This window comes from Indicator indicator, assembly GCF_027791375.1.
Source record: "Indicator indicator isolate 239-I01 chromosome Z unlocalized genomic scaffold, UM_Iind_1.1 iindZ_random_scaffold_243, whole genome shotgun sequence".
In the NCBI taxonomy this organism is placed as follows: Eukaryota; Metazoa; Chordata; class Aves; order Piciformes; family Indicatoridae; genus Indicator; species Indicator indicator.
In genome coordinates this window covers 19164-43595 of record NW_026539169.1, presented here as the reverse complement: position 1 = coordinate 43595, position 24432 = coordinate 19164, and the positions used below count along the sequence as shown (strand labels likewise).

Sequence of the window (24432 nt, the reverse complement as noted above, 5' to 3'; positions counted from 1 at the left end):
AAGCCGTGTTGACTGCAGGGCTTTATGACAACGTTGGAAAAATAATATATATGAAATCTGTGGATATTACAGAGAAGCTGGCTTGCATGGTAGAAACTGCTCAGGGTAAAGCACAAGTGCATCCTTCCTCTGTAAACCGAGACTTACAAACACACGGATGGCTTCTTTACCAGGAGAAAGTAAGTGCAAATAGTAAATGCGACTGTAAAGGTGGAGTTGTTCCTCTAATATTAAGTAACATAGATCAGTGTAAAGTGTACCTGAATATCTTCATCTTAAATGTGTTTAGTATCTAATGGTCCTGAAGTCCATAAAAATGAGTCAACTGAGTACTGAAGAAAAAAGGGTGAACATCGTGAACAAGTGTGTTCATGATGAAACTGGTAGCTACGAATGGTACTCCCATTCCACGATACCTTTCTGTTTAAATTTTTAAAGGGAAGCTGTGGCTTTAGTTAATTTCCTGGTAGCTTATAAGCCTGTCACTTACCTAGGTATAACGTCTTTTACGTGGTCCAGAGCAGACAAATCGCTGTTGTTTTTTTCTGTGTATAATTACTTAGGCTGATTGGATCTTATAAGTAAACATACACAGTATTTTCCTTTGAAAATGAGATAGATTCGGTGTTACAGATTTTTGTATGGTTTGGGGTTTTTTTTGTTGTTGTTTTTAATGGCTGTGTTTGTTTATATGCAGGTGGAATGAGGGGTGCATTGGGGGATAGCATGCAGGATGAGGTCGAACAGTGTGAGGTGGGATAGGGCCATGGGATGGGGTGGTGGAGGAGGTATGGGGTGGGATGAGGTGGTGTAGTGTGACACCGTGTGGTGCACAACAGGGTGATTCGTGGTGGGGTGGGATGTGGGGCAGTGTGAATCAAGATGGTGCATCAGGGTGAAGCAGGGCAGTGGGGGACAGTGTGGTACAGTTTGGGGCAGGGTTGTGCAGGATGGGTCAATGTGGGATGGGGTAGTGCAAGGCACGGCAGTGAGGTGTGGGATGGATCATGTGGTGTGGGAGGAAGCAGTGTCGTCAGACGGGTGCGGGGCAGGGTGAAGCCGAGATGGTGTTTGTGATGGCTTGAAACTGCCTTTTTAATTTTTCCTTGCAAAGTTCAAAACAGAAAAGTGAAAGAATGTAAATAAGTCACTATTGGGTGTAAGAAAGCAAAATAACGATTGTTCTAAACACTTCCATTGGATAGATAGAAATGTTTAAGAACTATTACCCAAAACAAAGTAGGCACTCTGCACATTCTGCGTTCGGCAGTGGGGGCAGTTGCTGGGCTGTCTGGCTGCTGTTTCTTCTTCTCTTCTGGCTGAAGATAACACGTACTGACCTTGGCAGCTAAGTTAACAACTTTCTGCTTAACTAACTCTGCTTCTCTGTCCAGGTGGGTCTGGGGGGAAGCTCCTGGGAGAGAGAGAGGCCCCTTTGGGAGGGTCCCCTTGGGGGGAAGCAAAGGGAGATCGGTTGTGCTTTTCTGTTGATTGTATATAGTTGTAAATGTTGTGAATTTTGTATATTTGTACATATTCATTGCATTTCATCGTAGATTTTAGACTCTGCTTGTAAGTACAGCCTTCATTTGCTTCCAGACTGGGCTAGCCTGGTTATTGTCGGGGGGGGGTGGAATTTCAGCTCACACCGACATAGTGTTGTGCAGGGTGGTTTGAGATGCGCGGTGCGGCACAGCCCTCGGAAGTCGTGCTCTCTCCCGCTGGCAGACGCTGATGCTGTCGAAGTGTGCCGACGGGGCTGCCCTTCCTCCTCCTCCTCTTCATTCTCCACCTCCTCCTCCCGCCGCTCCGGCCGGGACCTGGGACGGGAACGAGCGACAGGAGCCGCAGGAGGAGACGGCGGGCGTGGACACCATGCTGCGTGAAGTATCGGAGAAGCACCGCGCTCCTCTGCGAAGCCTGGGGGCCGGTTCGGGAGCCGGCCTTGGAGGGAGCCCGTGTGGAAGCCCCACAGCCGAGCGCCCGCGGCTGGCCCCGAGCCTGCACGGCGCCTTCCGCGGGCTGCGTACGGTCCGCGCCGCTCCGCGCTCCGGCGGCGAGGAGCTGGAGGGACCCGGCAGCCTGCGGGCTGCGCTGGGGGAGGCGGGTAGCATCCGCACCCTGGCCTTCCCGCAAGGCAGCGCCTTCACAGTCCGCACGGCCGCCGGCGGGTACCGCTTCCGCTGGGTGCCAAGCTAAGCACCCCACCGCCCCTACCACGCGTGTCCCGGGCGCGCCGTCGGCACCCTCCCGTTTTTCTCGTCGCAAGTGCGTACTGGCGTTTTCCCCGCGGCTGGAGGCTGGAGCGGAGAAGGAAGAAGCACGCCGACGGCGACGGGGGCGACGGGGGCGAGCCTCGGGCGCCGCCGCTGCTGTGGTCGTCAGACTTTACACAGGGCTGCCGCAGTTTTCGAGTCAGCTATTCTCTGCCAGTAATTTACTAATGCATGTAGAGATTAAATGAAGTTCTACCCGATTTTACCTGGAGATTTTACTCGGCTCCGCGGGCGCGGGGAAGGGCACCGCGGGCGCGGGAGCTGCCGGCGCGGCCTGGGGAGGCGGTGAGCGTTTCCGCCCCCGGCGAAGGAAAAGCGGGCGGACAGTCCCTGGCTTGGCCCCGATCCCCTGTGCCCCTGCTCTCAGGGCGGGGCCGAGGGGCTGCGCCAGAGGGAAGCTCTAGAAGAGGCGGTGCCACTCCCCCGCCAGCACCCCGGTCCGCCGGCCCCCGACCGGTCTTTGCTGGGCCGTGTGTGGGCATCAGTTTGCGGGTTGAGTCTTACAGGTACTGCTCAAATGGTAGGGCCGGGGCCGCCAACACTTGAAAGCCTAAGGTGTGAGCAGGAAAAATGGAAAACAGCCCGCGGCACTTTGCCTCTACTGAACCCCGTACTGGGAGGGTGAAGATCCTCCCACTGTCAAGAGTCCCTCACGGCTGCGCCGCCGAACCTAAGCTGAAATCACCGACGGTGCTGGCGGAGAGTAAACTGACACCCAGGCTCTGGTGATGGGCTATCTGGGTATTGTCTGCCGCAAGCGCTGTCACACTGTGCTTGTTCTGTCCTGACACCTGCTGGGCTCCGGCCACAGTCCAGCACGGGTCACTCGTTCCATGCTGCCCTGAAAGGGGAGTACTCGCAAGGGAGACTTTAGATGTGTATATGCTCTTTTGACGTCACTTTTCGTACAAGGACAAGGTCAATAAAATGGGGAGGCGGGGTGGGGAGGGGGGAACAGGGACGGGACGGGGGAAATTACAATTCTGTGACTGTTCTCTTTCCTCGAAGGTTTGCTGTGATATACTGCCCACTTGGTAAGTGGCACACGCCTGGATTACAGACCTGCTGGAAGAACAATAAATATCTGTTTTGATGTTAAACCTGAGGAAGCGTTAGTACACTGCATCCTCGGCCAGTAGGTTAGTGTGACGTGAGAGACATCCAAAACATCATTATTAATCCTTCATGTATTAAGTGGATTATTCCAGATATATGATACATCTTTGATAACAGCATTCAAGGTAACTTTAGCAATGGTAAGGTATATGCTTCAAAACAGAAGTAAGATTGTGTGATGTACCTCGGGCATGGATAAATGTGTTACGCAAGTCATATCACAATTCAGGTTAATGATGGGGAACTGTATCTTAGTCCCCAAAGTACAGGACAGAGTAGCACACTGGATGTTCAGAAGAATATTGTTAAGTGGGGAGGAAGAAAAGGAGCTCTCATTTGCTCTCTGTAGTTAACCCATCACTTGCTCAGTATCTTTTGTGAAGTACTGAAATGGCCACAACCACTTCCAATTCCATTGGCTGCTACTATCATTTATCTAATCTAAAATAATATCTACAACAATAGGTGAATAAAGACCATAGTCCATTCCGGCTATCTCAGATGTAGATGATTCAAAAGAGTCAAATCACAGGAAAAACAGCAAACAGCTTGTTTCCTCGCAGATGGAGCGAAGGAAAGGAACAGGGACTCTCAGGTGACTCAGGGCTCTCAGGGTTCGTGCACCGTAGATCTCATGGACTCTCCTCTTGGGCGCGATGCTGTATCTGCGCAACACTCTGAATTTAACCTCTCTCAGCCAAAGTTAGATTTCTTTGTGGAATACACTGAATTTCACCATTTTCTTGCATCACCCAATAGGTGTGACCAGGACCTTCAGCAGAAACCACCCCTCGGACAGGTTTGGCCTCTCCTGAAGGAGAAAATACCCAAACAGTTTTGCCTAACAGATTCTTTTCTCTGATAACAGGAACTCTATCACCTTCTTCCTTTCGCAACAAATCTGATTGGGCAGGTCCAGCTCGATTCACTGAACCTCTACTATTCACCAACCAGGTTGCTTGTGCTAAATGTTTCTCCCAGTTTTTCAAAGATCCACCCCCCATGGCTTTGAGAGTGGTTTTCAGCAAACCGTTGTAGCGTTCGATCTTCCCTGCAGCTGGTGCATAGTAGGGAATGTGGAATATCCACTCGATGCCGTGCTCTTTGGCCCAGTTTTTTACAAGATTGTTCTTGAAATGAGTTCCGTTGTCTGACTCAATCCTCTCTGGAGTTCCGTGTCTCCACAGGATTTGTCTCTCCAGACCAAGAATGGTGTTACGTGCAGTTGCATGAGGAACTGGATAAGTTTCCAGCCATCCAGTGCTTGCCTCTACCATAGTCAGCACATACTGCTTACCAGATGGAGAACGAGGTAGAGTGATGTAGTCAATCTGCCAGGCTTCACCATACTTGTACTTGGACCATCGGTCACCGTACCACAAGGGCTTGATCCGCTTTGCCTGCTTAATAGCAGCACAAATGTCACAGTCATGGATGACTTGTGTGATAGCATCCATGGAAATGTCAATGGATCTGTCACGAGCCCATCGGTAGGTTGCATCTCTGCCTTGATGTCCTGACGAGTCATGGGCCCACCGAGCTAAGAACAGCTCACCTCGGTGTTTCCAGTCAAGATCAGGATCAGGATCAGAGTTTGTGTCCACCTGGGAAACTCTTGCAGCTAGATCTGCCTGATGGTTGTGTTGTTGTTCCTCTGTAGCTTTGCTCTTAGGAATGTGAGCATCGATGTGTCTCACTTTCACTGGGATTCTCTCAATGCGAGCAGCAATGTCTTGCCACAGATCTGCAGCCCAGATTGGCTTTCCTTTCCTCTGCCAGCCATTCTTCTTCCAGTCTTTCAGCCAACCCCACAAGGCATTGGCTACCATCCACGAGTCGGTGTAGAGATAAAGCTTTGGCCATCTCTCACGTTCAGCTATGTTAAGAGCTAGCTGGACAGCTTTTACCTCTGCAAATTGACTGGATTCTCCTTCTCCATCTCTCGCTTCTGCAACTCTGCGCGTTGGACTCCACACTGCAGATTTCCATCTCCGCTTGTTCCCAACCAGACGACAGGAACCGTCTGTGAACAAAGCATATCTCTTTTCATCATCAGACAGATCACTGTAAGGAGGAGCTTCCTCAGCACGAGTTACTCTCTCCTCTGGAGGTTTAGCACAGCTTGTGCCTTCTGGCCAGTTTGTGATCACCTCCACCAAACCAGGCCTTTCGAGATTTCCCATTCGAGCTCTCTGTGTTATCAGAGCCATCCACTTAGACCAGGTAGCATCTGTTGCATGATGTGGTGAAGAACCTTTGCCTTTGAACATCCAATTCAGAACTGGCAATCTAGGAGCTAGAAGAAGTTGTGACTCAGTTCCAATCACTTCAGAAGCAGCTTTCACTCCTTCATAAGCAGCTAAAATCTCTTTCTCTGTTGGAGTGTAGTTTGCCTCTGAGCCTCTGTAGCCACGACCCCAGAAACCAAGAGGACGTCCTCGTGTCTCCCCTGGAGCTCTTTGCCATAAGCACCAGGTTGGACCATTGTCACTCGCGGCCGTGTACAGAATGTTCTTAATGTCTGGACCAGTTCGGACAGGTCCCAGACCCATCGCTTGGACTACCTCTCGCTTGATCTGGTCAAAGGCTGCTTGTTGCTCAGGACCCCATTGGAAACTGTTTCTCTTTCGAGTCACATCATAGAGAGGTTTCACAATCTGACTGTATCCAGGAATGTGCAGTCTCCAAAATCCCACTATGCCTAAGAAACGCAGAGTTTCTTTCTTGTTGATGGGATTTGCCATGGTGGAGACTCTGTTTATCACATCCATTGGGATGTGACGGCGACCATCTTGCCACCGCACTCCCAGAAACTGGATTTCTCTGGCAGGTCCTTTCACCTTGTCTCGCTTGATAGCGAAACCAGCTTGCAAGAGAATGTCAATGATTTTGTTACCTTTCTCGAAGACTTCTTCAGCAGTCTCACCCCAGACGATGATGTCATCGATGAACTGAATGTGTTCTGGAGCTCCACCTTTCTCCAAAGCATCATGGATCACTGCATGGCAGATGGTTGAACTGTGAATCCACCCCTGGGGCAAACGATTGAATGTGTACTGAATGCCTCTCCAGGTGAAAGCAAACTGAGGCCTGCATTCCTCTGCTATGGGAATAGAGAAGAAAGCATTAGCAATGTCTATGGTAGCATACCATTTGGCCTGCTTGGATTCCAGCTCATATTGGAGTTCCATCATGTCTGGTACAGCTGCACTCATGGGTGGAGTTACTTCATTCAAGGCACGGAAATCAACTGTCAGACGCCACTCTCCATTCTGCTTTCTCACAGGCCAGATTGGACTGTTGAAAGGTGAATGAGTTTTGCTGATGACCTTCTGACTCTCCAACTGACGAATCAAGTTTTGAATGGGCACCAAAGAGTCACGGTTGGTTCTGTATTGTCTGTGATGCACAGTTTGAGAAGCAACCGGCAGCTTTACATCCTCTATCTCATGTTGTCCCACAACTGCAGATTCATCTGAAAGCTCAGGTCTAATGGACAACTTCAATTTTCCTCCATCAATTTCTACAGTTGCTATTCCAAAAGCCCATTTGTAACCCTTAGGGTCTTTAAAACGCCCTTCTCTCAGAAAGTCAATTCCCAAAATACAAGGTGCATTAGGACCTGTTACAATAGTATGTTTCTTCCACTGCTTCCCAGTTAAACTTATATCAACCTCTATCTTAAACAACTCTTGAGATCCACCAGTGACTCCCTGAATAGTTATAGATTCTCCCCCTTGATAATTTGATGGTATTATGGTGCACTGAGCTCCTGTGTCAACCAAGGCCCTGTACTTCTGAAATTTTGAAGTGCCAGGCCACTGGATGTACACATCCCAATAGATTCTGTTATCTCCATTATCCCTTACCTCCCCCTGGCGGAAGGCAGGGCACCCCTAATGGTGGGGATTACCTCCACATGTACAGCTGGCACAACGTCCAGCACCAGAATTAGGATCACTGTTGGAGCTATCAGAGTTGTTCTGGGAAACTGAGGAAGCGACAGCTACCCTCCTGGTATTGCTACCTCGGGATCTGCCCCTCTGCAGCTCCCGTAACCTCTTGAAAAGATCAGAAGTTGGTTGACCATCCCATCTGTTCATGTTCTCACCAAACTGATCACGCAGAGTTATCCAGATACTGCCACGTGATTGCCTCTGCTGTCTGTTTTGGTTTGACCTATTCTGGAATGGCCTCCTTGGAGCACGTCTGTTCCTAACAGCTGAAACTTGTATCCATCTGGAGGAAGAGGAATCAGAATCATCCCCCTTCATCAAGTTGGATATGGAGGTTTTAAGTTCCTCCTTCAGCTCTTTCATGCAATTCTTCATTTCTCCAGACAAAGTTTCAATGGCTGAAACCAAAGAAGTACGTGCAAGACTATCCTCCAACTGCCTCATTTGGTCAGTGAAATGGCCAACAGTAGGAGGTGCTCCACCATAATTTCTTGCCACAATCCTGCTTGCCAGAATAGTAGCATAATTAGGAGGAGCAAGCTTAATGAGCTTTTTGGCAAGGCCTGTTCCAACAGGAATTTCATCAGGATTCAGAGTCTTATGATCTCCATACATTACTTCTCTCACAGCAAACTCTCTCAGACGCTTGATTCCCTCAGCTATTGTGGTCCAAGGCTTAGGGTTCCATGGTAAATCATCTCTGCTGGGGTACCTCAGCGAGACTGCCAGTAGGAGGCGTGCCCACAGAGAAACTTTACCAATGCACTTGCCTAGGTGCCTGTCTATGCCTGTATCCTTTGAGAGCATCCCCAACTGAGAGGCCGACTTGTCGCCTACCACCAATGCTGGGGCTCCCATATCAAAACACCTGGCTAGCCAAGACAGGACTGGCTCATTATCTCCTCTGATGTAATCCTTCCTCACATGTCTAATTTCCTGTCTGGGTGCATTAGCTGACTGTATGTCATCCTCATCATCATCATCATCATCATCATCCTGAGGTCGCTGTCCCCATAATCCTATTTTAATCCTCCGTTGAATTTCTTTGAGTTCAGAGGCACTACCAGCAGTTGCTAATCTACCAGGGTCTACATCCTGACCTACATCTCCATCATCCATGTGGGGTCTCAAGAGGTCTACCAGAGTTTTAAGGCTAACCCTCTCTTCCTCATCAGAAGGATCTTTCTTAAGAGAGGGACCCTGAGTAGAAGGACCCTCATCTCCATCTGCACCATCTCCTGCAGCATCTGCATCTCCTCCTGCAGCTCCTTTACGCTTTCTGGTTACAGTGGCCACCAAATTTACTGGCTTGGTTTTCACATTCACAGCAGAGTTGGAAGAGCAAGTAGCCTTATGTCTTTCTTGATACAGTACTATCAGTAGCCATATGATTATTCCAAGAAGCAACAAAATTAAGATTAAGGCTAGTACAAGATATCTAAGGTACCACTGGTTCCAAGGACCCTCTGTAGTTGTAAGAGGAGTAACAAACTCATATGTGTCTGCTAGCAGATCCATAGTTGAGTTACCATAGCTTCTTAGCCCAATAAGACCACAACAGAATTCACCAACATTCAGTAACTTGTTCTTAACCCAAAGAAACGACTTATATGCCACATATCTCACCAGGCTAGCTCAGTCTGGAAGCAAATGAAAAGCTGTATTTACAAGCAGAGTCTAAAATCTACAATGAAATGCAATGAATATGTACAAATATACAAAATTCACAACATTCACAAATATATACAATCAACAGAAAAAGCACAACCGATCTCCCTTTGCTTCCCCCCAAGGGGACCCTCCCAAAGGGGCCTCTCTCTCCCAGGAGCTTCCCCCCAGACCCACCTGGACAGAGAAGCACAGTTTGTTAATCAGAAAGTTGTTAACTTAGCTGCCAAGGTCAGTGTGTGTTATCTTCAGCCAGAAGAGAAGAAGAAACAGCAGCCAGACAGCCCAGCAACTGCCCCCACTGCAGAATGCAGAATGTGCAGAGTGCCTACTTTGTTTTGGGTAATAGTTCTTAAACATTTCTATCTATCCAATGGAAGTGTTTAGAACAATCGTTATTTTGCTTTCTTACACCCAATAGTGACTTATTTACATTCTTTCACTTTCTCTGTTCTGAACTTTGCAAGGAAAAATTAAAAAGACAGTTTCAAACCATCACACATGCCTATGAAGTAATGGCATTATCTTTTCTTGCTGCTGTAATAAAACACTGAAGCAGACTTTGATACCTAATTGTACAAAGCTTTACTCTTTCGAGTGTCTATTCTAGTTGCCTTCTCCAAACTATTGTCATCAGTCAAGTCTTTTTTTTTTTAATTATTGTATCTTAATTTGGTAAGTGTATATTAATTAGTGTAATTTCTTGTTTTAGGCACAGGCTGATAGCATTGCATTCTGTTCTTTCAACTCAAGATCAAGCAGCTGCATTTGCAATACCTCCTCTTGGTGTCAGAAAGGTACAATATGTGTAAGAAGGCAAAGTTCACCACTTAAAGGGGAAACTTCCTGTGGGTGTATCTCTGAATTCCCTTAAAATCAAATCACACACAACTACACAACAACCAGTTCCTTATGGAATTCTGTAACAGCAAAAGAAAATTCTTCTGGGATAGTAATGTGCCCTTGTGGCCCAGAGGGCTAATGGTCCCTTCCAATCTCTAATGTATTGTGATTCTGTGATTGTAATCTGATAGTCTGTAAAAAGCTTGACAGTAATTACACAAATTTTTAAACCTAGTATTTTTTAAGAGCCTCTTGAATTGTTGCTTTCCTTTTATTTTGCTATTGTTAAACCGTTAACTAGCTACAAAAATAGTGTTTTACTTACTTCCAAACTATTTGTTAATTAAAGTTAGCCAGTTTTGGCGGGCACTAGCTAGTAATTTGGGTGGATCATGAAACAGAGTAAATGTGAAATTTTCACTTAACTTGACTCCTTAGTAACTGGGGAAGATTAAACCATTTTCCAAGTCAGGTAGCTTTTAATTCTTTGTCAGACTGTTTAAGGAAATGTTTCTGGAGTAAAAAAACAAACAAACAAAAATCCCACAACCTTTTATCCAAATTTACTCTATAATAATGATTAAAAGGATGAAAACTATTAGACAGACATTCCATAATTTTTATTTATGTTACTTCATTTCAGATTGTCCTGGCCACCAATATAGCAGAGACAGGTATCACAATACCAGATGTTGTCTTTGTAATTGATACTGGGAGAACAAAAGAAAATAGGTGAGAATTTGATTTTCATCAGTCATACTGTTATCATTGTAAATATTTGGAGCTTAGTACTGGAAGAATTTTGTGTTCTTACTAAACTACAGTTCTGGACAAGAATATTGGTAAGCTTATTGAACAGCTTACAGTTTAGGTACAAGTTTTGGATGAATCTTCGGATTTTCAAATGGTGTGAAGATCAAGGGAGTTCTTCGTTGATCTAGAAAGCGGTGATTAAGTACTGGCTTAAAACTGAAGTGGATTTTTTTTTTTATATACAGACTCAATTTTAGAAGCTATGTTTTGCCTATTTTAAATGCGAAAAGCCCTAGAGAATGTGTTAGAACGGTTCTGAATTGCCAGGGATATGAAGTAATAGAGTAACTCTTAATTTTCCAATTTTTACCTTTTCATTAAAGACTTGTACCCAAAGTGACATAGTTTCCCCCAGGTATGCTTAGTTTCCAAAACTACAGTGTTTTCAGATGAATACTATTTAGATATATTATCAATATGCTGGTATTTAAGTATGCATTAAAACTTTAATTCTGAAAATCTGAATGGGCACTCACTTTACCGTTTTTAAGGTATCATGAAAGTAGTCAGATGAGTTCTCTGGAAGAGACCTTTGTTAGTAAAGCTAGTGCTCTGCAGCGACAAGGAAGAGCTGGCCGTGTTAGGGATGGATTCTGCTTCCGAATGTACACAAGAGAAAGGTACTGTAAACTTGGTTAAGGAAGATTTGGTAACTCTCATCAATATTTTTGTCTTTTTTTTCTTTTCCTGTGGTAAAACCAGAAGTCTTGTTAAAGTTCTCTTTAGTTACTGTAAACTGGAAAGATTTATTTTTTTTTATCATAATTTGAACATCATAGTAGTAAGTCTTAACAGTAGTCTGCTTAATGATTTTTTTAAAGTTTATTTTATTCTTAGCATACTCTATGATTTTTTCTTTCCAAACACATTATAAAGTGCAGCATCAAGGAATTTTAAAAGACCAGTGTTTAAAAACATCTACTGCCCCACAAACCTAACTTCCTGAACTTTGAACTTTTTTTTTTAATGAGACAAATCTGTAGGTTTCTGAGGTGATATCTCTATGCATAAGAGATGGGGAAAATAACAAATTATGCACCACTGCAGAATTAGTTTCTGTTACTGCAGTGGAATAACCTTTTTCCTACTTGTTTGGAAGTCTGAGAAATGCTTATACATAACTAATGAAATGTGGATTTTAGTCATGTACAAGACTTCCAGTTTTAAAGCTATGCATTTTTAAGGCTTGTTTTTAATTGAGGTCTTGCTGCCTTTCCTTCTCTTTCAATAAAACTTTTGCTTTCCACATGACTTAATTCAAAGGATGAACAGTTTATCTATGCATTAAAATAAGTGCCATTCCTGCCTTATCTATGCATTAAAATAAGTGCCATTCCTACCTTACCCCTCAACAACATCTGCAAAGAAGGAGCATGTGAAATCTGAGTTTGTGTTGAATTTGAAGAGTAAACTGAATATTTGTCTTTTGATGTTTTTGTGATGCTGCAGGTTTGAAAGTTTCATGGAATATTCTGTGCCAGAAATACTGCGTGTGCCTCTGGAAGAATTATGCCTTCATATTATGGTATGACTGTGGTTTTAGAATTGCTGGCTTTCCTGGTAAAAATATTACATATGCCTTTGGAGGAATTACACCTTCATACTACCATGTGGTTTTGGAATTACTGACCTTTTTGTCTAAAAATGTTTTCTGGGACAGCCCTAATCCTATGTAGTTAGTGGGGCTTCTGCCACCACGGTGTGAGGGAACCCAGTACCTATGGGTTGGAAAATCCAGAACATGCTGCTGACTGAGAACAACATGCTATACTATTTCAGTTTACCTCAGAGTGGCAATTCAAACTTAAATACCCTTCAAACTTATTTCTGCAATTCCATTCCCTCTCTCCATCATGAGTGAGTAGGATACACATGGGGAAGAATGGCAGCCTGACAAAATAGTGCCATGTGGAGCTGCATCTCGTCAAGTCTGAGAGTCTCCTGCTCATATGTCTTCACTGGTAACACGCTTCTCTGATTGGTGGTTCTTCCAAACAGTGGTTGTGTTAATTTACTACAGGGCACGTCTGTGTTCTGGGAACCAAGAAGCTGATTTAGAGGGGAGGGAATGTAGGCTTTTGATTGCAAGAATGGCTTTCCAGTTTCCTCTGTAGCTGCCACAAAAGTTTGTTGCAATTTTTGTGTTGAAATATATGCCCATTTACTCCACAGAAATGCAGTCTTGGCTCCCCTGAAGATTTCCTCTCTAGAGCCTTAGACCCACCACAGCAGCAAGTAATTGGTAATGCAATGAACCTGTTGAGGAAGATTGGGGCTTGTCTGTTAAATGAGCCCAAGCTGACTCCATTGGGCCAGCACCTTGCAGCCCTTCCTGTCAATGTAAAGATTGGCAAAATGCTTATATTTGGCGCTATATTTGGCTGCTTGGATCCTGTGGTGAGTTAAAAAAAGATATCTACATTTCTGAAAAGCATAAACGGTTAACTCTTTACAATCAGTTTGATTTCTTGAAGCATATTTTTTTGAAAGGATGATGCAAGAAGTTAAAATAGGTATTTCAAGATGAGGGCACCTGGATGTCATGGAGGGAAATGTTCTTGTGCTCTTTACACTTGGGTTCAAGGACCTTAAAGGTCTTATCCCACCTAAATGATTCTATGATTCTAAACTCCTAGGTACTTTTCACAAGGGGGTAGTCAGACTTAATCCTCAGTTCTGTCTGCTACTATTCCAGGGAATATGATACTTAGAGAAAAAGCCCTTTTATGTGTAGGTTGGACCAATCTAGATTACCCCACAGTTTGTGGACCAATAATCTGCTGATGTAAAGTTATTGGAGATTAATTGATGTGGTAGTTTACTGTAGGAAAACTGTGGCAGAGTTTATACTTTCACCTTTTCTATTTAATTTACTGCAAATTAGGAGGAAGCCTAAGTATGTTAGTTGCTGAAAATTAAGTTAAAATTCCTTATTTTCTCGATACCTGCTGTTAAAGTGGTATAATCTCAAGCAGTTGCTTAATCTGATCTTCAGTGTGTCGTACCAGGTATTGCTCTGTCAGTTGGCAATTTCATGTGAGTTTTCGGTTTGTTTTTCTTTTATCTGTATGTATAAGGCACTATTAATCTAAATTGTGAGTTATGTGTAAGAAATTTTTATGGTGAGAAGTTTCCCTTGAGATGTAGTAGAAGTTAAATTATGATTACATGTTACCGGTAATATTTTTTTATCATAAGCCTGTAATTTTCTAATAAAATGTGTGCTTTGCTCACTTCAGGCAACTCTGGCTGCAGTTATGACAGAAAAATCCCCATTTACTACACCAATTGGTCGAAAAGATGAAGCAGATCTTGCAAAGTCATCACTTGCAATGGCAGTTTCAGACCATATAACAATCTACAATGCTTACTTGGGGTAACTGATAATTCTCCTGTGCTTATAGCTAGATGTTGATAACACCTAAGTAATGTAGTTCTGAAAAGAATCATTAAGTGTCTTCTGTTGAATTGTTTGCATCTCAATCAGAACAGTAGATTGTAAAGTATTCTAACATAATGTAGCTTGCTTAGTACCTTATCCTTTTAATGACTTTTAGCTATCCACATATACAGAGGTGTACTGGATCTGTTTATCTTTCTGTCTAAAATAGATTGTGTGCTGTTTGGGATACGCTGACCTGAATATTTTGTATTTGAGAAAGTACAAGTATATTTATTATACAACTACATGCATTTCAGGGTCTTTTTTCTTCTTAGGATGTTATCACCAAGTCTCAAAAAACCACACCTGAGTCTCGTTTCCACTGTCAAAACAGACAGAAGTGTGTGATTTTTGAGATAAAATTGCCATGTATGTTTTTGTTAGTATCTACCAAATTTATATGGTGTGGTCTTTCACCAGCAGCATTCATCTTTATTAATTCCACTTAGTTCTAGTTTTGAGTGGAGGATGCTGACCAAAACTCAGTATTGCCTTTCAGCTTAATGCCGCTTTCATATTTTTATACTCTTGATGTGATTTTTTTTTTTTTTTTTTGGTTTTGGGGGGTTTTTGCTGTAATAAGGAGGGGTTTCTTAGGTGGAAAAGGGCTCGACAAGAAGGGGGATATCGTACTGAAATGACTTATTGCAGAAGAAATTTTCTTAATAGGACTTCACTGTTAACTCTGGAGGTAAACCAAATAATTCTGCTCTTCACAGGGAAGTTATTTGTTAAAATTTCCCTCTGAAAATGTCATCCAGTTTGAAAGATGTGCTATATAAGAGTTACAATTTAGACAAGACACAAACAAGTGGAATGCTAAGGACTGATTACATGCACGCCCTCAAATGAGGTAGCTCTCTATGCATTTTGAGTTTTGATTACACATTTTGTTGCTATACATCTTCCAGTCATTGCCATTGGAGAAGCCAATCCTTACTTCCACCAAAGAATCGAAGCTTAGGAATTAAAATACTTAGGTTGTGTTAATGTTGGTATTAAATGGCAGCTCTGATAAGTTTGAAAGATGAGCCACAAAAAATATATAAAAGGCCTCTTATTTTGGTAGAAAAAATGTCTTAATTAGGCTTTCCTGTTTAAGTTTGGGTGACCAAGGTCTCCTAGGCAGAAGTGGATCTTTGATGCAAGTTTGGTTTTGTTTTAACTACAGGTGAGAGACTTAGTATTTGCAGTAGATAGTACCATGTATCTAATCTTCTATTCCAGGTCTTGTTTTTCTCTTAGAAACAGACAGAATTAAAAAGTGGTTGCAGAAAATACAAGTGTTTTTCTAGTAAGAGATTTTTCTGCTGGGGAGGCACAAGTACTTGGCATGAAGTATCATTGCATGCTGATGGAGCAGAGCATGTACCTTTTAAATTCAGAGTTTTACTAATACCTTACTAATTTCAGGATGTGAAGCAAGAACTCATAAGGGTGGTCAGAGCAGCAGGGTTCACAGCACCTACAATGCAATTTGGATTGGATGGAAATGGAACCACACAATCCCTTTCTCTCCATGAAATAGCTCTTCTTAAAGCCGTGTTGACTGCAGGGCTTTATGACAACGTTGGAAAAATAATATATATGGAATCTGTGGATATTACAGAGAAGCTGGCTTGCATGGTAGAAACTGCTCAGGGTAAAGCACAAGTGCATCCTTCCTCTGTAAACCGAGACTTACAAACACACGGATGGCTTCTTTACCAGGAGAAAGTAAGTGCAAATAGTAAATGCGACTGTAAAGGTGGAGTTGTTCCTCTAATATTAAGTAACATAGATCAGTGTAAAGTGTACCTGAATATCTTCATCTTAAATGTGTTTAGTATCTAATGGTCCTGAAGTCCATAAAAATGAGTCAACTGAGTACTGAAGAAAAAAGGGTGAACATCGTGAACAAGTGTGTTCATGATGAAACTGGTAGCTACGAATGGTACTCCCATTCCACGATACCTTTCTGTTTAAATTTTTAAAGGGAAGCTGTGGCTTTAGTTAATTTCCTGGTAGCTTATAAGCCTGTCACTTACCTAGGTATAACGTCTTTTACGTGGTCCAGAGCAGACAAATCGCTGTTGTTTTTTTCTGTGTATAATTACTTAGGCTGATTGGATCTTATAAGTAAACATACACAGTATTTTCCTTTGAAAATGAGATAGATTCGGTGTTACAGATTTTTGTATGGTTTGGGGTTTTTTTTGTTGTTGTTTTTAATGGCTGTGTTTGTTTATATGCAGGTGGAATGAGGGGTGCATTGGGGGATAGCATGCAGGATGAGGTCGAACAGTGTGAGGTGGGATAGGGCCATGGGATGGGGTGGTGGAGGAGGTATGGGGTGGGATGAGGTGGTGTAGTGTGACACCGTGTGGTGCACAACAGGGTGATTCGTGGTGGGGTGGGATGTGGGGCAGTGTGAATCAAGATGGTGCATCAGGGTGAAGCAGGGCAGTGGGGGACAGTGTGGTACAGTTTGGGGCAGGGTTGTGCAGGATGGGTCAATGTGGGATGGGGTAGTGCAAGGCACGGCAGTGAGGTGTGGGATGGATCATGTGGTGTGGGAGGAAGCAGTGTCGTCAGACGGGTGCGGGGCAGGGTGAAGCCGAGATGGTGTTTGTGATGGCTTGAAACTGCCTTTTTAATTTTTCCTTGCAAAGTTCAAAACAGAAAAGTGAAAGAATGTAAATAAGTCACTATTGGGTGTAAGAAAGCAAAATAACGATTGTTCTAAACACTTCCATTGGATAGATAGAAATGTTTAAGAACTATTACCCAAAACAAAGTAGGCACTCTGCACATTCTGCGTTCGGCAGTGGGGGCAGTTGCTGGGCTGTCTGGCTGCTGTTTCTTCTTCTCTTCTGGCTGAAGATAACACGTACTGACCTTGGCAGCTAAGTTAACAACTTTCTGCTTAACTAACTCTGCTTCTCTGTCCAGGTGGGTCTGGGGGGAAGCTCCTGGGAGAGAGAGAGGCCCCTTTGGGAGGGTCCCCTTGGGGGGAAGCAAAGGGAGATCGGTTGTGCTTTTCTGTTGATTGTATATAGTTGTAAATGTTGTGAATTTTGTATATTTGTACATATTCATTGCATTTCATCGTAGATTTTAGACTCTGCTTGTAAGTACAGCCTTCATTTGCTTCCAGACTGGGCTAGCCTGGTTATTGTCGGGGGGGGGTGGAATTTCAGCTCACACCGACATAGTGTTGTGCAGGGTGGTTTGAGATGCGCGGTGCGGCACAGCCCTCGGAAGTCGTGCTCTCTCCCGCTGGCAGACGCTGATGCTGTCGAAGTGTGCCGACGGGGCTGCCCTTCCTCCTCCTCCTCTTCATTCTCCACCTCCTCCTCCCGCCGCTCCGGCCGGGACCTGGGACGGGAACGAGCGACAGGAGCCGCAGGAGGAGACGGCGGGCGTGGACACCATGCTGCGTGAAGTATCGGAGAAGCACCGCGCTCCTCTGCGAAGCCTGGGGGCCGGTTCGGGAGCCGGCCTTGGAGGGAGCCCGTGTGGAAGCCCCACAGCCGAGCGCCCGCGGCTGGCCCCGAGCCTGCACGGCGCCTTCCGCGGGCTGCGTACGGTCCGCGCCGCTCCGCGCTCCGGCGGCGAGGAGCTGGAGGGACCCGGCAGCCTGCGGGCTGCGCTGGGGGAGGCGGGTAGCATCCGCACCCTGGCCTTCCCGCAAGGCAGCGCCTTCACAGTCCGCACGGCCGCCGGCGGGTACCGCTTCCGCTGGGTGCCAAGCTAAGCACCCCACCGCCCCTACCACGCGTGTCCCGGGCGCGCCGTCGGCACCCTCCCGTTTTTCTCGTCGCAAGTGCGTACTGGCGTTTTCCCCGCGGCTGGAGGCTGGAGCGGAGAAGGAAGAAGCACGCCGACGGCGACGGGGGCGACGGGGGCGAGCCTCGGGCGCCGCCGCTGCTGTGGTCGTCAGACTTTACACAGGGCTGCCGCAGTTTTCGAGTCAGCTATTCTCTGCCAGTAATTTACTAATGCATGTAGAGATTAAATGAAGTTCTACCCGATTTTACCTGGAGATTTTACTCGGCTCCGCGGGCGCGGGGAAGGGCACCGCGGGCGCGGGAGCTGCCGGCGCGGCCTGGGGAGGCGGTGAGCGTTTCCGCCCCCGGCGAAGGAAAAGCGGGCGGACAGTCCCTGGCTTGGCCCCGATCCCCTGTGCCCCTGCTCTCAGGGCGGGGCCGAGGGGCTGCGCCAGAGGGAAGCTCTAGAAGAGGCGGTGCCACTCCCCCGCCAGCACCCCGGTCCGCCGGCCCCCGACCGGTCTTTGCTGGGCCGTGTGTGGGCATCAGTTTGCGGGTTGAGTCTTACAGGTACTGCTCAAATGGTAGGGCCGGGGCCGCCAACACTTGAAAGCCTAAGGTGTGAGCAGGAAAAATGGAAAACAGCCCGCGGCACTTTGCCTCTACTGAACCCCGTACTGGGAGGGTGAAGATCCTCCCACTGTCAAGAGTCCCTCACGGCTGCGCCGCCGAACCTAAGCTGAAATCACCGACGGTGCTGGCGGAGAGTAAACTGACACCCAGGCTCTGGTGATGGGCTATCTGGGTATTGTCTGCCGCAAGCGCTGTCACACTGTGCTTGTTCTGTCCTGACACCTGCTGGGCTCCGGCCACAGTCCAGCACGGGTCACTCGTTCCATGCTGCCCTGAAAGGGGAGTACTCGCAAGGGAGACTTTAGATGTGTATATGCTCTTTTGACGTCACTTTTCGTACAAGGACAAGGTCAATAAAATGGGGAGGCGGGGTGGGGAGGGGGGAACAGGGACGGGACGGGGGAAATTACAATTCTGTGACTGTTCTCTTTCCTCGAAGGTTTGCTGTGATATACTGCCCACTTGGTAAGTGGCACACGCCTGGATTACAGACCTGCTGGAAAAACAATAAATATCTGTTTTGATGTTAAACCTGAGGAAGCGTTAGTACACTGCATCCTCGGCCAGTAGGTTAGTGTGACGTGAGAGACATCCAAAACATCATTATTAATCCTTCATGTATTAAGTGGATTATTCCAGATATATGATACATCTTTGATAACAGCATTCAAGGTAACTTTAGCAATGGTAAGGTATATGCTTCAAAACAGAAGTAAGATTGTGTGATGTACCTCGGGCATGGATAAATGTGTTACGCAAGTCATATCACAATTCAGGTTAATGATGGGGAACTGTATCTTAGTCCCCAAAGTACAGGACAGAGTAGCACACTGGATGTTCAGAAGAATATTGTTAAGTGGGGAGGAAGAAAAGGAGCTCTCATTTGCTCTCTGTAGTTAACCCATCACTTGCTCAGTATCTTTTGTGAAGTACTGAAATGGCCACAACCACTTCCAATTCCATTGGCTGCTACTATCATTTATCTAATCTAATAATAATATCTACAACAATAGGTGAATAAAGACCATAGTCCATTCCGGCTATCTCAGATGTAGATGATTCAAAAGAGTCAAATCACAGGAAAAATAGCAAACAGCTTGTTTCCTCGCAGATGGAATGAGGAAAGGAACAGGGACTCTCAGGCGACTCAGGGCTCTCAGGGTTCGTGCACCGTAGATCTCATGGACTCTCCTCTTGGGTGCGATGCTGTATCTGCGCAACACTCTGAATTTAACCTCTCTCAGCCAAAGTTAGATTTCTTTGTGGAATACACTGAATTTCACCATTTTCTTGCATCACCCAATAGGTGTGACCAGGACCTTCAGCAGAAACCACCCCTCGGACAGGTTTGGCCTCTCCTGAAGGAGAAAATACCCAAACAGTTTTGCCTAACAGATTCTTTTCTCTGATAACAGGAACTCTATCACCTTCTTCCTTTCGCAACAAATCTGATTGGGCAGGTCCAGCTCGATTCACTGAACCTCTACTATTCACCAACCAGGTTGCTTGTGCTAAATGTTTCTCCCAGTTTTTCAAAGATCCACCCCCCATGGCTTTGAGAGTGGTTTTCAGCAAACCGTTGTAGCGTTCGATCTTCCCTGCAGCTGGTGCATAGTAGGGAATGTGGAATATCCACTCGATGCCGTGCTCTTTGGCCCAGTTTTTTACAAGATTGTTCTTGAAATGAGTTCCGTTGTCTGACTCAATCCTCTCTGGAGTTCCGTGTCTCCACAGGATTTGTCTCTCCAGACCAAGAATGGTGTTATGTGCAGTTGCATGAGGAACTGGATAAGTTTCCAGCCATCCAGTGCTTGCCTCTACCATAGTCAGCACATACTGCTTACCAGATGGAGAACGAGGTAGAGTGATGTAGTCAATCTGCCAGGCTTCACCATACTTGTACTTGGACCATCGGTCACCGTACCACAAGGGCTTGATCCGCTTTGCCTGCTTAATAGCAGCACAAATGTCACAGTCATGGATGACTTGTGTGATAGCATCCATGGAAATGTCAATGGATCTGTCACGAGCCCATCGGTAGGTTGCATCTCTGCCTTGATGTCCTGACGAGTCATGGGCCCACCGAGCTAAGAACAGCTCACCTCGGTGTTTCCAGTCAAGATCAGGATCAGGATCAGAGTTTGTGTCCACCTGGGAAACTCTTGCAGCTAGATCTGCCTGATGGTTGTGGTGTTGTTCCTCTGTAGCTTTGCTCTTAGGAATGTGAGCATCGATGTGTCTCACTTTCACTGGGATTCTCTCAATGCGAGCAGCAATGTCTCGCCACAGATCTGCAGCCCAGATTGGCTTTCCTTTCCTCTGCCAGCCATTCTTCTTCCAGTCTTTCAGCCAACCCCACAAGGCATTGGCTACCATCCACGAGTCGGTGTAGAGATAAATCTTTGGCCATCTCTCACGTTCAGCTATGTTAAGAGCTAGCTGGACAGCTTTTACCTCTGCAAATTGACTGGATTCTCCTTCTCCATCTCTCGCTTCTGCAACTCTGCGCGTTGGACTCCACACTGCAGATTTCCATCTCCGCTTGTTCCCAACCAGACGACAGGAACCGTCTGTGAACAAAGCATATCTCTTTTCATCATCAGACAGATCACTGTAAGGAGGAGCTTCCTCAGCACGAGTTACTCTCTCCTCTGGAGGTTTAGCACAGCTTGTGCCTTCTGGCCAGTTTGTGATCACCTCCACCAAACCAGGCCTTTCGAGATTTCCCATTCGAGCTCTCTGTGTTATCAGAGCCATCCACTTAGACCAGGTAGCATCTGTTGCATGATGTGGTGAAGAACCTTTGCCTTTGAACATCCAATTCAGAACTGGCAATCTAGGAGCTAGAAGAAGTTGTGACTCAGTTCCAATCACTTCAGAAGCAGCTTTCACTCCTTCATAAGCAGCTAAAATCTCTTTCTCTGTCGGAGTGTAGTTTGCCTCTGAGCCTCTGTAGCCACGACCCCAGAAACCAAGAGGACGTCCTCGTGTCTCCCCTGGAGCTCTTTGCCATAAGCACCAGGTCGGACCATTGTCACTCACGGCCGTGTACAGAATGTTCTTAATGTCTGGACCAGTTCGGACAGGTCCCAGACCCATCGCTTGGACTACCTCTCGCTTGATCTGGTCAAAGGCTGCTTGTTGCTCAGGACCCCATTGGAAAATGTTTCTCTTTCGAGTCACATCATACAGAGGTTTCACAATCTGACTGTATCTGGGAATGTGCAGTCTCCAAAATCCCACTATGCCTAAGAAACGCAGAGTTTCTTTCTTGTTGATGGGATTTGCCATGGTGGAGACTCTGTTTATCACATCCATTGGGATGTGACGGCAACCATCTTGCCACCGCACTCCCAGAAACTGGATTTCTCTGGCAGGTCCTTTCACCTCGTCTCGCTTGATAGCGAAACCAGCTTGCAAGAGAATGTCAATGATTTTGTTACCTTTCTCGAAGAATTCTTCAGCAGTCTCACCCCAGACGATGATGTCATCGATGAACTGAATGTGTTCTGGAGCTCCACCTTTCTCCAAAGCATCATGGACCACTGCATGGCAGATGGTTGAACTGTGAATCCACCCCTGGGGCAAACGATTGAATGTGTACTGAATGCCTCTCCAGGTGAAAGCAAACTGAGGCCTGCATTCCTCTGCTATGGGAATAGAGAAGAAAGCATTAGCAATGTCTGTGGTAGCATACCATTTGGCCTGCTTGGATTCCAGCTCATATTGGAGTTCCATCATGTCTGGTACAGCTGCACTCATGGCTGGAGTTACTTCATTCAAGGCATGGAAATCAACTGTCAGACGCCACTCTCCATTCTGCTTTCTCACAGGCCAGATTGGACTGTTGAAAGGTGAATGAGTTTTGCTGATGACTTTCTGACTCTCCAACTGACGAATCAAGTTTTGAATGGGCACCAAAGAGTCATGGTTGGTTCGGTATTGTCTGTGATGCACAGTTTGAGAAGCAACCGGCAGCTTTACATCCTCTATCTCATGTTGTCCCACAACTGCAGATTCATCTGAAAGCTCAGGTCTAATGGACAACTTCAATTTTCCTCCATCAATTTCTACAGTTGCTATTCCAAAAGCCCATTTGTAACCCTTAGGGTCTTTAAAATGCCCTTCTCTCGGAAAGTCAATTCCCAAAATACAAGGTGCATTAGGACCTGTTACAATAGTATGTTTCTTCCACTGCTTTCCAGTTAAACTTATATCAACTTCGATCTTAAACAACTCTTGAGATCCACCAGTGACTCCCTGAATAGTTATAGATTCTCCCCCTTGATAATTTGATGGTATTATGGTACACTGAGCTCCTGTGTCAACCAAGGCCCTGTACTTCTGAAATTTTGAAGTGCCAGGCCACTGGATGTACACATCCCAATAGATTCTGTTATCTCCATTATCCCTTACCTCCCCCTGGCAGAAGGCAGGGCACCCCTAATGCTGGGGATTACCTCCACATGTACAGCTGGCACAACGTCCAGCACCAGAATTAGGATCACTGTTGGAGCTATCAGAGTTGTTCTGGGAAACTGAGGAAGTGACAGCTACCCTCCTGGTATTGCTACCTCGGGATCTGCCCCTCTGCAGCTCCCGTAACCTCTTGAAAAGATCAGAAGTTGGTTGACCATCCCATCTGTTCATGTTCTCACCAAACTGATCACGCAGAGTTATCCAGATACTGCCACGTGATTGCCTCTGCTGTCTGTTTTGGTTTGACCTATTCTGGAATGGCCTCCTTGGAGCACGTCTGTTCCTAACAGCTGAAACTTGTATCCATCTGGAGGAAGAGGAATCAGAATCATCCCCCTTCATCAAGTTGGATATGGAGGTTTTAAGTTCCTCCTTCAGCTCTTTCATGCAATTCTTTATTTCTCCAGACAAAGTTTCAATGGCTGAAACCAAAGAAGTACGTGCAAGACTATCCTCCAACTGCCTCATTTGGTCAGTGAAATGGCCAACAGTAGGAGGTGCTCCACCATAATTTCTTGCCACAATCCTGCTTGACAGAATAGTAGCATAATTAGGAGGAGCAAGCTTAATGAGCTTTTTGGCAAGGCCTGTTCCAACAGGAATTTCATCAGGATTCAGAGTCTTATGATCTCCATACATTACTTCTCTCACAGCAAACTCTCTCAGACGCTTGATTCCCTCAGCTATTGTGGTCCAAGGCTTAGGGTTCCATGGTAAATCATCTCTGCTGGGGTACCTCAGCAAGACTGCCAGTAGGAGGCGTGCCCACAGAGAAACTTTACCAATGCACTTGCCTAGGTGCCTGTCTATGCCTGTATCCTTTGAGAGCATCCCCAACTGAGAGGCCGACTTGTCGCCTACCACCAATGCTGGGGCTCCCATATCAAAACACCTGGCTAGCCAAGACAGGACTGGCTCATTATCTCCTCTGATGTAATCCTTCCTCACATGTCTAATTTCCTGTCTGGGTGCATTAGCTGACTGTATGTCATCCTCATCATCATCATCATCATCATCATCCTGAGGTCGCTGTCCCCATAATCCTATTTTAATCCTCTGTTGAATTTCTTTGAGTTCAGAGGCACTACCAGCAGTTGCTAATCTACCAGGGTCTACATCCTGACCTACATTTCCATCATCCATGTGGGGTCTCAAGAGGTCTACCAGAGTTTTAAGGCTAACCCTCTCTTCCTCATCAGAAGGATCTTTCTTAAGAGAGGGACCCTGAGTAGAAGGACCCTCATCTCCATCTGCACCATCTCCTGCAGCATCTGCATCTCCTCCTGCAGCTCCTTTACGCTTTCTGCTTACAGTGGCCACCAAATTTACTGGATTGGTTTTCACATTCACAGCAGAGTTGGAAGAGCAAGTAGCCTTATGTCTTTCTTGATACAGTACTATCAGTAGCCATATGATTATTCCAAGAAGCAACAAAATTAAGATTAAGGCTAGTACAA

At 45.7% G+C, this 24432-nt stretch overlaps 3 protein-coding genes across 3 annotated transcripts; all 3 read left to right on the top strand.

The window, feature by feature from the left end:
* Nucleotides 1–1728: 1728 nt before the first annotated feature.
* On the top strand, nt 1729–2199 carry LOC128979977 (multicilin-like; the record flags this gene model as incomplete). Its single annotated transcript, XM_054398376.1, has 1 exon — nt 1729–2199. A coding segment is annotated over one exon (471 nt), but the record flags the coding sequence as incomplete, so codon positions are not given.
* An 8338-nt stretch (nt 2200–10537) lies between these two features.
* On the top strand, nt 10538–16357 carry LOC128979976 (ATP-dependent RNA helicase DHX29-like). The gene is made up of 8 exons (XM_054398375.1): nt 10538–10591; nt 11164–11292; nt 12122–12197; nt 12845–13069; nt 13912–14048; nt 14712–14805; nt 15528–15830; nt 16349–16357. The coding sequence occupies exons 2-8, from the start codon at nt 11183–11185 to the stop codon at nt 16355–16357; spliced, it is 954 nt and encodes a 317-aa protein (XP_054254350.1). The 5' UTR covers nt 10538–10591; nt 11164–11182.
* Nucleotides 16358–16377: 20 nt separating this feature from the next.
* On the top strand, nt 16378–17850 carry LOC128979975 (multicilin-like). Its single transcript, XM_054398374.1, has 2 exons — nt 16378–16404; nt 17380–17850. Exons 1-2 carry the CDS (start codon nt 16378–16380, stop codon nt 17848–17850), a joined length of 498 nt encoding a protein of 165 aa, XP_054254349.1.
* Nucleotides 17851–24432: the final 6582 nt, after the last annotated feature.

Bases quoted from the DNA above. Each gene is read 5' to 3' on its own strand.
- LOC128979976 (XM_054398375.1), top strand. From the start codon at position 11,183: ATGAGTTCTCTGGAAGAGACCTTTGTTAGTAAAGCTAGTGCTCTGCAG. The intron at 11,293-12,121 runs GTACTGTAAACT...GTGATGCTGCAG, and splicing joins CGAATGTACACAAGAGAAAG to GTTTGAAAGTTTCATGGAAT. The intron at 12,198-12,844 runs GTATGACTGTGG...TTTACTCCACAG, and splicing joins AATTATGCCTTCATATTATG to AAATGCAGTCTTGGCTCCCC.
- LOC128979975 (XM_054398374.1), top strand. From the start codon at position 16,378: ATGCAGGATGAGGTCGAACAGTGTGAG. The intron at 16,405-17,379 runs GTGGGATAGGGC...TCCCGCTGGCAG, and splicing joins ATGAGGTCGAACAGTGTGAG to ACGCTGATGCTGTCGAAGTG.